Source organism: Mycothermus thermophilus (genome assembly GCF_041956435.1).
Source record: "Mycothermus thermophilus strain CBS 625.91 unplaced genomic scaffold VTJ04scaffold_6, whole genome shotgun sequence".
NCBI lineage: Eukaryota > Fungi > Ascomycota > Sordariomycetes > Sordariales > Chaetomiaceae > Mycothermus > Mycothermus thermophilus.
In genome coordinates, this window is record NW_027191432.1 from 2,397,329 (window position 1) to 2,408,208 (window position 10,880).

Sequence of the window (10,880 nt, forward strand, 5' to 3'; positions counted from 1 at the left end):
TGGAACTTTGAGCTGATGTATGTTGGACGAGGACGATGGATTTTGCAAGGGGCTTGTGATAATGACTTGGAACTGATGAAGAGTTTCTTGTAGGTCACTCCCTAGGTAGGTACGTAATGTTGATTGATGTTGATGATGCCATCCACTGGAATTCTTTTTCTCGAAGAGGACTTACTCTAAGCTTCTAAATATATGTACCTTCTTCTTCGTAAATGGAACCATCTATGTTTGACTTCATCTTTGTTTCTCAACTCCTGCGCCTTGTTTTCTCAGGCAATGCCATATGCCCAACCAGCAAGCAAGCTGGCTCGCTCTTCCGCTCCTGTTGTCAACAACAGGGCAGCAAATTATACAAACTATTCTTCGATTTGTCATCCAACCAAGGCATACCTTGTTTGCCTTGCTTTGCCATGCATTGACCAGGAAATTTGGAGTGCTCTCGTTCCTAACCTCCTGCTGACGGGACAGAAGCACACGGCCGGACATGAGGCTCGTTTCGGGCCCCGGAGCCCCGGAGTCCCCACCCCTGTCAACGCCAAGACATCCGGGGAACCGGGCCTCCGAGCTCTGTTCAGACCCGGGCCGGGCGGCGGCTGGGGCCGGGGTGGGTCCATCAACCAACCACACATCCTCCCGCCCCCCAGGCCCGAAAACCGAGGATGCCATTCACTCATTGGTATTGGTAGGTATGCATTCCTACTACAACCGTACCTACTGAACCTCCCCTACCTCCCCTTCCCAAGCAACACCAACCTCTCCACCCCCACCACCTTTGGCGGGACCTGCTTCTCCCTCATCCTCGCCAGCGCATCAAACAACACTCCCTCGCCACCTCCTGGCCTCCTCTCCTCCTCTCCGTCCTCCCCCTCTCCCCTTTCCTTCTCCCCGTCCTCTTGGTCCTGAGGTCCCCAAACCTCCTCCGCAGCCTTCTTACACCCCTCCACGACCTGCGCCATCAACTCCTCCACCGCCCTCGCGCGCTCCTGCATGCCCCTGCGCACCAGCCCGACCACCAGCCTTTGCACTTCGGCTTTGGCAACCCCAACCCTCTCCACAAGCCGCCGGACAGAATTGACGAGGTATTCCTCCTCGTAGACGGTCCCCTTCCTGCCGCGCGCGCGCTTCTTTTCCTCGCGGCGGCGGTTCCGGCTCGTGGCGCGCGAGCTGTACGTCCCCGCGGAGGTTCCAGATTTTCCGGTGTAGCGGGTGAACAGGCTGGCCGAGGTGCTGATCCGCGAGGACGCGGCGACCGAAACGTCATCCGGAATGGCACCACCGCCAGAAGAGTTCGGAACCTCGCCCTCGTAAAACGCCAGCGGATCCTCCCTGGCCTTTTTGCGCAGTTCCAAAATGCGCGGGACCTGCGCGGCGAGCTGGGCCTTGCAGTCGGCCAAAAACTCCGTCGAGTTCGCCAGCGCGTCGACGAGCCCCGCGTCGAGCGTCGCGAGCAGGTCCGGGCGACGACGCAGCGCGACGAGGCGCGCGGCTTCGTCGAAATGGTACCCCTTGCACAGCAGGGGGATGGCGGCGTCGAGCGAGTTAAGGTAGTCGATGTGGATCTGGGCGGCGGCGGCGTATTCTTTGGCTTCGCGGAGGGCGTCGGCCAGGGAGGTGGCGATTTCGGCCAGCTGGTCCGGGGACAGCGCGGGGTTTTGTTGTTGAGCGGTGTACAGACACTCGCGCCAGCAGGCGGCGCCGGCTTTGAGGTAGCAGTCTGTCGCGTCGGCAAAGTTGCCCAGGGATTCGTAAGCGAGGCCGGCTTCTTGGAACTTGGAGGTGGATTTGAGGTGGGCGGCGAAGAGCTCCGTGATGGCGCGGAGGTGCTGCTCCTCGTGCCGGTAGATGCCCAGGGCGTGGTGGTAGAGCTGGTGCTTGACGACGTACTTCTTGACGTCCTCAAAGTTGCCGAGCGCCTTGAGGTGGTCGAGAGCCTTCTCGAACCGCCCGAGCTTGTCGTCAATGGTGAACTGCCGCTTGAGCACCGGCATGGCGTGGAGCTCTTGAATAAAGGGCAGGTACTCGCGAGGATCGCGCTGGGATTGCTGAGCCACCAGCAAGGTGAGATCCAGGTTGTACAGGCCTAAGGCGTGGTCGTAGAGCTGGTTGACATCGGCCAGGAAGCAGATGTGCTCGACGGCCCGCTCCGCCAGGGTCTCGGACTCCTGCATCAGCTCGGCCACGACGAGCAGGCCGTCGTCCAGGGCAGGAGGCTTCTTGCAGACGTGCGCCGTGATGATGTTCTGCAGGTTCGCCTTCTTCTGGGTCCGCAGCTTGTGCAAAACCGCATCGCAAATCTTGTTGGTTTTGCCTGGCTTGACGGCGTCTTTGGGATCGACTTGCTGGACGGTCCCCGCTTTGGTGTCCCGGTACATGGTTTGCGTGACATCTTCATCTCTGTCATTCCGTGTCAGAACATCATCCCCCACATACATAGTCAAGAGCGAACACCTACTTGAGACTCGACAAGAACAGGTCGATATGCGCAGGGTCCTTGACCTGCTCGAGGAACAGGCCGACGTTTTCAAGGAACTGCTCGGGACGATGATCGAACAGAATGTTCATATCGACGCGCTGCGTCCGGCAGGTCAAGAAAGCGGCGCCGTAATCCTTTTGCTCTACCAGCCTCCTGACGCCGGCCAAGACCATGGCTCGCGGGTAGATGGTCTCGAGGTTTCCGCGCGGCATTTGCAGGACCAAGCTCATCTTTGTGGGAATAGCCGTGACCAAGCGAGCTCCCCGCTCAATGTTGCGACAGCGTTCATCCTTCCCCGGCTCGTCAGGGGGGACGTCAAGATCTGCATAGTCAGTCAAAGTTTCACCTCACAACATTAGTCCCGCCGGCCTGGACATACCTTGTTCTGACGTCAGATGGACAAACTTGACAAAGTGGTTGCTGGTAGTAAAGATGAGATGGCTGTCGGTGACAAGGAACGAGGTGCAGTTCTTGGCCAGCAGCCGCGAGTTGGCATACAGGTGTCCGTTCCTCGACAGACCAAACGCGAGGACTTCACCCTGGAATGTGTGGACGCCGTACCACGGCATGAAGGTCGGGAATCTGACCTCGAGCGGCGCATGTTCCCCGCCGGAGACGGTGCTGAGCCTGCCTGCCAAATGCTGAGCCACCAAGCCTCCCACGCTGGCCGACCCCGGAGAGGTGATGATGGCCATGGTGCTGGCATCCGTTGAGAGCCAGCCTTGGGCAGGCTCGGCGGATGCGAAATCATAGCGGAGAAGTTCCAAGTCTTGGGATCCCCGGTGCAGGACCTGGACTTCCTTCGGCCCGGAGAAGGCGATCTGAAGCAGAGAGTGCTCGTATTCCTGACCAGCCTCGTGACCAAACGTTGCGGTGGCCACAAGCACGGGCTCGCGTAGAACAGCACCTTTGGCTGGGAGCTCAAAGAAGCTCACGCCGAGCCGGTGCAAGACGGCCATGTGGGAACAGTCTGTAGAGAAGGCAATATCGATCGCGGGAGAGTCAACGTCGAACTCGCTCATGGCCATGGGCGGCGGGGGGTTGCAGGTCCGGAATGGAGTGAATTTGATGGTCCGCCCATCGATCACCGCCACGGCGCCGTAGTCGTGCGGGGCGCTGGCCGATCCTCCCGCGATGGTGGAGGCGTATTCGTTCACCAACACCTTATCTGGTTTTTTTTTGTCAGACTGCAACAGCCAGGGAAATACTCGGGTTGAAGAGACGCTTACCTATCGTCGCAGCCGCCAGCAAGAGATACTTCTCTGCGTGCCAGACGATCTGTGGCCTGCGAGGCTGGACAGCCGATCCGGGGGCCACACCGCAGAGAATCTCCTGCTTCAGATACCAGTAATAGTTGCCCATGGTCCACAACTGCACGCGGTCCTTGAGCACGACAGCGAGCACTCGAGCATGGGGCGTCCACTCCAGGGCGATGTCGTCAAGCGCATCGGGTGCATCGGCCGGAACGCGGAGGGTAAACTCGCCATGGCGCAAGCCGTTCCTCTCGAAGAAGACGACATCAACACGATCCGGCCGGCGCTGGACAGCAGCCATGTGCATACCCTCGGGACCCCAGCTCAGGCTTCCCTCAAGGCCGTCGACGGGTTCGCTGACGCTGTCGAGCTCGCCGTCGCGGTTGTAGACGCGGATGACCCGGCGGACTCCCTCCTGCAGATAGTTGACGGCAACATAGGCGCCATCGGGCCGCCAGGAGATGGTGCAGCGACCGTCCTCCTTATCGCTGGGGAGGCCCTCGTCGACCTTCTCCGGGATGGTCGGGTCACGAAGAGCCTTGGCTTTGGCGCCTTTGCCCTGGAACTGCGTCTCCTTCTTGCCCCATCCGACGGAAACGTGCTTGGAAAGTTTGAGGTCGTCCGGAGAGAGCGAGACCTCGGTGACCAGGTCGATGCTCCGGCTCATGAACAAGACCTTGGCGTCCCCGGTGGCGATGACCAGCAGCTCCTCCTCGGGAGACCAGCGGGCGGCGGCGATGGAGGGCGAGATGGTGCCGACGATCTCGACGTGCGCCTCGGCGCCCTCAAAGGCCTCGGGCTCAGTCACGGTGACGATGTCGCCGCCGGCCAGAATGACACATGTTGTCTGGGTGTCACAGAAGTAGTAGAGAGAGCGGATGACGTCGGGGTCGCCATTTTCGTGGGGGCTCGGAACATCCCAGGAAGCAATAGGGGTGGACTGGCTGTTGGGGGTCAGGGGTAATGAAAGTAAACATAAATAATAAACAGAGATGTATGAGTCTTACAGTTGGCAGGGGACGGCGAGGTGGGCATGCTTGGCCACCCTCAGCAGCTCTATCCGGGGATCGTCTCGGGACGGACCCAGAGCAACAATCAGCTCATCCCGGGCGGCATCCCAGCATGTGGCCGAGACGGGGAGCGGTGTTGCGGAGTCGGGAACCCGGAAGACGCCGTGGGCGATGTTGCGCAGGTTCCGCATGTCAGCGCGGGGCTGCTACCGGCCCAAGAAAAAAAAGTACCAGGATGACTCAAAAATCGGAAAACAGATTCAGGAGACTATGTGGGCAGTGGAATCATGGCCTGAGAAAAAAAGTCTTGAAAATGCGACTTTGGGTCGGGAATTATCGGTCCTTGGCGAGAGTGGTGATTAGAGGGTGAGTGTGAGTGGCAAGAGATTTTCTGACTTGGGACAAAATCTCGTGAGTGAGGAGGTTTGCGGGTTACAGCGCAGTTCCAGCGAGGTGGGTTTACGGGATGATGGGGTGATTCTAGGTTTACAAACAAACAACATGTGAATTCAGCAAAATGAAATAAAAATAAAAAATACATGAAATATAAAATACAAAATAACCAAACGTTATCACTGGGTTTTCAAATGATTGCATCAAATCCTTATCATCATCATCATGATCATCATCATCAAGACTTGTGTTGCACCTGAGGGGTTCCGGTCTGTGATGTCAGAGTCATGTCAAAAAAGTCAAGATCGATCTCCATCTCTTCTTCGGGTGGATTTTGCCGGCAGTTGACCCACTCTGGGCCTCGCTAATCTGGATGAGGCAAGCGGTGGCGCGACATCGTATCCACCGCGTCTCCACCCCTCTTCCGAGCAGCCAATCAGAGTGCCGCAGAGTTCATTGCAGGGTCCAGGCCGAGGGCCAAGCACTGGTGAACACCCGGGACTTCTCTCGACTTTCCCAAGGGAGAGACAGACATTGGCGCGCAACACGGTCCAGTCTGAGCTGGACTGGACTGAACTCAAGAGCAAAAACTTATCTCGGAATCAGTCAGCCAGTCCAATTCCACATAGCATACATCATCTTGGTCCGGTAGTGTACTCGCATATAACCCGTCCCCCCTTTTTCTGTCTGCGGTTTGCCTTTTGCCCGGATTCCTTGCAAAACAGGTTTCATCGCTCCGGTCCCAATCTCAACATCTCCAAGCGCGTTCCCCAACACTTTCCACCCTCCAACTATTCCATTGACTCACCGACACTCGACCCCTCACCATCATGGATGCCGACACCTTCACACACCCCGCACACTCGTCTCGTCGAGAAAAGCGAAAGTCACAATTCTCACTCGGCCCCCTCACCACACATCTGCCTCTGCGTATCGAGGACTACGAAGAGTTCAAGAACCTCCCGAGCAACCACATCTCCTACCTCGCTGTCGGAAGTACCCCCAACACTCCTCGTCCCCAAACCGCCCGCTCCGATCATCTCCACGTCACCTTTGACGACATGGCCAACACCAGCCAGCCCCTTCCGCTCAGCAAGAGCAAATCCACCTCCCACCTGACCCGTCGCCGTGATGCCCGCCCCGCAATCAACCGCCGCTCTACCACCAACAATCTCAACAACGGCAACCAGCTCGTCCACCGCAAGTCCCGCACCAACCCGCCATCTCCCAAGTTCACCAACCCCTTCAGCTTCGAACTCCCGAGCCCCGAATGGCTCCTGCGCGTGGGCGCCGCCCTGGGCGCCGGCGCCCGCGAAGGCACCGTCGGCGAGTCGTGGCTCCTGACCCGCCCCAGCTCCGACATCCACGTCCTCCGCCACCTGCGCACCCCTGAGGAAGCCTACGCCTACGAAGACGCCGACGAATATGCCCTGGTGCGGGAGAGCATTCTCGGCCCCACGCCCGGCGCCCGCAGCCGCCGCGGGAGCTTCAGCGCTACCGGATTTGACAAGGACGGCCTCCTCCCCCTCACCAAGACCACCACGGCCACCTCGTCGGGCGGGGCTGGAAGCGGCAACAGCGGCGCGGCGACCGCTTCCGCTGTCGTGTCGGCGGCCAAGAAGAGGAGGAAGGGTATCCCCCTCACGCCGAGCGAGCGGCGCGCCGAGATTTTGGCCAAGATGGAGGATGGGTATTACTTTGATCCTGCCGTTGGAGGTGGACCCAACGACCAGGAAGAGGATGAAGTGTCCAAGATTCCCGGTCCCGACTTTGTCGGGGTGGACGAGCCCCTCGAGAGCGACGACGAAGGGGACGCGGCCGTCGACCCCGAGGCCCAAGAAGCGGAGCTGCTGGCCAGCACCGAGGCCTACGTCCGCAACGAGGTCAAGAACGATTGGTTCCTGCGCTCGTGGTTTGTGCGGCCGTTTGTCAGCTCCAAGTACTTTGAGGAGAGCGATGACGAGGAGGAAAGCGAGGATGGTGATGAAGGTGAAGGTGAAATCTCAGATTGGGAAGCCGAGAGGCGCAGGAGGGAAGAGGATAAAGCGGCGGCGCTCAAGAGGCTGCAGGAGTGCACCATCGTTCCGCTGGATACCACGTGCGATCCACCGGCGCCGGAGGATACGGGAGTCTTGAGCGACGCGGTGTGGTTGTTGGGTGTGGCGGCCAAGGCGCTATGGGGCTGAGTGGGAGGTATGAAGTGGTCTTGATATGGATCACACTGCTAGCTGGCTAGCGGTTCTAAATCATCAAGTTGGAAGTAAAAGATGGGGTTTGGTTGTCAGGGATGATAGATGGGACACGGATGGTTGACGGGAGGTTCTTATAGGAGTACTCGTAGTAGTAATTCTAGCTTACTGATAAAGATTGGTTTGGGTTGAGAAACCGAGCAACATGATTTCTTCCCCTCGTCGTCCATGACTTGGTGCGTGTATGTGTCCATAATAGCGGACCTAATTCATGTTCATCAACCCGTTTTCGTTCCCGATGAGGACCAACGAAGAAGCGCCAAAGGTTTTTCATTCATCTCTCATCACCAACTTTTCAGTGCTCCCCTGTTCTCCTTCTTTTTCTTCTTCTTCCATTCTTTAAAACCCCACCTCCTCCACAACCTCATACACCTCATCCTCCACCTCCACCACCGCCCCGTCCTTCCCCTTTTCCTGCACCACCACCTTTTTCGCGCCCATCTTGCATATCGCTACCTTATCCACCTCCAAATCCTCGATCCACACGTGGTCTTCGTACCGGTCCAGGATCCCGCGCGCGTCCAGCGTCAGTCTGTCTCCTCCTCTTCCTCCCCCTCCGCCTCCTCGTCCGCCTCCTCGTCCTCTACCCCGGTTTCCGCCGCGGTTGTTGTTTTTGCTGTTGCTGTTGCGGACGTAGATGGTGTTGACCAGCGTTGCGTGTAGGAGGAGGGGACGGTCCTCGTCCAGCATCAGCCCCGCGTCGAGGAAGGGGCGGCGGAGGGATTCGCAGAAGGTTTGGAGCGCACCGGTCGGGTCGAGGGGCGGGGCGTAGAGGACGCTGGCGGCGGAGGGGGATTGGATGGAGTGGAGGCCGCGGAGGGTGATGCGTGGTTTTTGCGGTGTTTTGTTGGTGGTGGTGTTGGTTTTGTTGGAGTTGGAGTCGGAGTGCTTGCTGTTATTGCTGTTATTCTTATTCAAAGGCGCCGTGGCATTACTCCCCCCATTCCCAACCACGCCGGCCCATATCCCCGCCAAAGACAAACCTCTCAACACCTCCTTGGCCCTTTCCAACCTCTCTTTTCCAGTCTCTTGTTTCTCCTCTTGCCGTCCTCCCCCTCCCCCCTCCTTCTCATCCCCAGCAGCACCCGCCGCCACCCCCGACCCTGACCCGGCTGAACCACCTCCCGAAACCAAAGGCGACACCCTCCCCTTCCCAAACCCGGCATCACCGCCCCTATGGTCACCCCCCTTCTCCTTCTCCCCCTTCGGATCAGAAAAACTCATCACCCCCAGCGTCAAATGCAGCGTGCCCACGGGCCGGACGGCGTCGGGCGGGACGTCGAAGCCGCCGAGGGCGGGCGGGGCGCAAATGTCTGCGCGGAAGGCGGCGAGGGAGGCGGCGAGTTTGGCGCGGGCTGGAGAAGAAGAGGGAAGAGGAGGGACAAGGGGGATGCAGAGGAAGTGGGTTGGTGGGGGTTTGGTGTTGCGGGGTTTGGGTGGCATTGTTCTTATTCTTTTGTTGTTGGGTTGTTGGTTGTTTTGATTCAGATTCAGGGGTTTGAACGGCTTGGTTGAGTTGTCTGAGATTTTTTTGGTGTTGTTATTGTCTTGTTGTTCGGTTTGGAGGGAGTAGGGGTTTGGTTTGGTTCTGCTTAGGGGTGGTCAGTTTCAAGGTTGGTTTGAGTGAGTGAAGTGGAGGATGATGACCAAAAAGAAGCTGGGGTGTACAGAATTTTGTGCAATACATACTTGATCAAGGTCAAACCTCTTTCAATTCCCTGTCTTGATCAATGAGATGGAATTAACAATTTTATGATACAAGCGTTGCTCCGAGGCCGGTTTCTGATGAACTTGACCGAGAGATGTCGTTGAGCAAAGGAGTTGGCAAGCAATACTTAAGGTTTATGAGACCCGTTCGTGCCCCGCATTTCAAGCATGGACTCACTCAGACCGATGACACATCCCGGAGAAGCTCTTCGCTTCACAACAACTCACCGTTTCCATCCAAAGACAACAAACAAAACCCAGTCAAGTCAAGTCAGTTTTGTGAGCTAAACCATCCCTGGAGGAATGGACATGAGTAAAGTCAATCTCACAGCCAACAATCCCATCTCAACAGATACAAAACTGTCAACACCTTGCCAGCCCACGGATGCATACCAAGAACTCATGTTTCATGTCAGTCATTCATTCATTCATTCCTTCCCTTTGTCTAAAAGTACCCGAGTCACCATCCATCTATCAGCCTGCAGCTAGCTCGCAAGCAGGTCCATATGCCCTATTAAACAACGTGACAGACAGACAAACAAACAAACAGACAGACAGATAGTCCTCCATTTCACCAGACCGGAAAAATAGCAAACAACAACGAAGCCTTTCTTTCTCCCTCTCCTGACAGAGTCTGTGATAACACCCATGCCGTGAAAGGCACCTAAGGGAGGTAGGTAGCTCACTCTAAAATCCCGCTGAACCAACCTGTTAGAAGACTGCATGACCACACATTATGACCACGACCAGGTATGGATGTCTAGACATACACACCATGGCAAAGTCAGTCATCCCATCGCCGATTGCTTTGTACTCTCGACAAACGGAAAACAGATACACACCCCTTTGTTCTTCCCTCACCACCAGCAGCAGCAGCATGTCCATGCCATAATTTCCCTAGGCTTTCGCCTCGATTCCATGTGTACCGAATAGATCGCAGATAAGTCAGGTAGGTAGCAGCTAGTCACCGGCCTGGGGTTGGAGAGAGAGAGAGGGGAGGACAGAGGGGACAGAGGGAGAGGAGGACATGTCACAAACAAGCAACAAGACCTCCAAAAAGTCCCATCCATCCACCCCGTCTGTCTGTCCATCCGTCCGCCTGCTGTCTGCTGTCTGCTGTCTGCTGTCTGCTGTCTGCCGTCTGCCGTCTGCCGTCTGCCGTGCCTCCGACAGCTCGCTAGGCAGTTAAGCCGAACCAGCGCAAAGCAACCTCAACACACTCCAACCAACCACCCAAGCTCATCGCACCACATCCTCTCCTCCCCTCTCCTCAAACTTCACCAACCAACCAGCCAACCAAACCGACCGAGAAGAAGAAACAAAAAACCAAAGGAAAGAAAAAAAGGACAAAGAAAAAAAGACATCTCATCAATCCGACCCAAAATACTGCCTCATCAACTGCTCCAAGTCCTGGGTATCTTCCCGGGCCTTTTTCAGGGCGCGCGTGATGTTGTCCAGGCACACGGCCTCGTCGGGCTCGGGCACCCCGTCGACGGTCAGCCGGTGTCCGTACTGCTGGATCACCTGGCAGCTGTCGCGGATCTTGCGGAACCCCAGGGTCGCCGAGGAGCCCTTGAGGAAGTGGCCCAGCTTGGAGAGCTCGTCGAGGTCTTTGTTGTCTCTGGTAAACAAGGACATACATTCGTTAGCACAGCACGGGAATGAGTGAGTGAGTGAGTGAGGAAGGGAGGACGGAAAGAAGGGAGGGAGGAAGTAGTGAGAAGAAGAAGAAGAAGAAGAAGAAGAGAGAGAGAGAGAGAGAGAGAGAGAGAGAGAGAGAGAAGAAGAAGAAGAA

The 10,880-nt window shown here is 57.1% G+C and overlaps 5 protein-coding genes across 5 annotated transcripts; 2 read left to right on the top strand and 3 right to left on the bottom strand.

Moving 5' to 3' along the window:
* Window positions 1–725: 725 nt before the first annotated feature.
* On the bottom strand, window positions 726–4,927 carry VTJ04DRAFT_9286 (uncharacterized protein; the record flags this gene model as incomplete). The annotated part of the gene is made up of 5 exons (XM_069367816.1): window positions 726–2,394; window positions 2,453–2,795; window positions 2,853–3,641; window positions 3,703–4,670; window positions 4,734–4,927. 5 exons carry the CDS (start codon window positions 4,925–4,927, stop codon window positions 726–728), a joined length of 3,963 nt encoding a protein of 1,320 aa, XP_069216107.1.
* Window positions 4,928–5,959: 1,032 nt separating this feature from the next.
* VTJ04DRAFT_9287 (uncharacterized protein) lies at window positions 5,960–7,315 on the top strand (the record flags this gene model as incomplete). Its single annotated transcript, XM_069367817.1, has 1 exon — window positions 5,960–7,315. The coding sequence occupies one exon, from the start codon at window positions 5,960–5,962 to the stop codon at window positions 7,313–7,315; it is 1,356 nt and encodes a 451-aa protein (XP_069216108.1).
* A 402-nt stretch (window positions 7,316–7,717) lies between these two features.
* Window positions 7,718–8,821, bottom strand: VTJ04DRAFT_9288 (uncharacterized protein; the record flags this gene model as incomplete). Its single annotated transcript, XM_069367818.1, has 1 exon — window positions 7,718–8,821. One exon carries the CDS (start codon window positions 8,819–8,821, stop codon window positions 7,718–7,720), a length of 1,104 nt encoding a protein of 367 aa, XP_069216109.1.
* A 987-nt stretch (window positions 8,822–9,808) lies between these two features.
* VTJ04DRAFT_9289 (uncharacterized protein) lies at window positions 9,809–10,018 on the top strand (the record flags this gene model as incomplete). The annotated part of the gene is made up of 1 exon (XM_069367819.1): window positions 9,809–10,018. One exon carries the CDS (start codon window positions 9,809–9,811, stop codon window positions 10,016–10,018), a length of 210 nt encoding a protein of 69 aa, XP_069216110.1.
* A 435-nt stretch (window positions 10,019–10,453) lies between these two features.
* On the bottom strand, window positions 10,454–10,723 carry VTJ04DRAFT_9290 (uncharacterized protein; the record flags this gene model as incomplete). Its single annotated transcript, XM_069367821.1, has 1 exon — window positions 10,454–10,723. The coding sequence occupies one exon, from the start codon at window positions 10,721–10,723 to the stop codon at window positions 10,454–10,456; it is 270 nt and encodes an 89-aa protein (XP_069216111.1).
* Window positions 10,724–10,880: the final 157 nt, after the last annotated feature.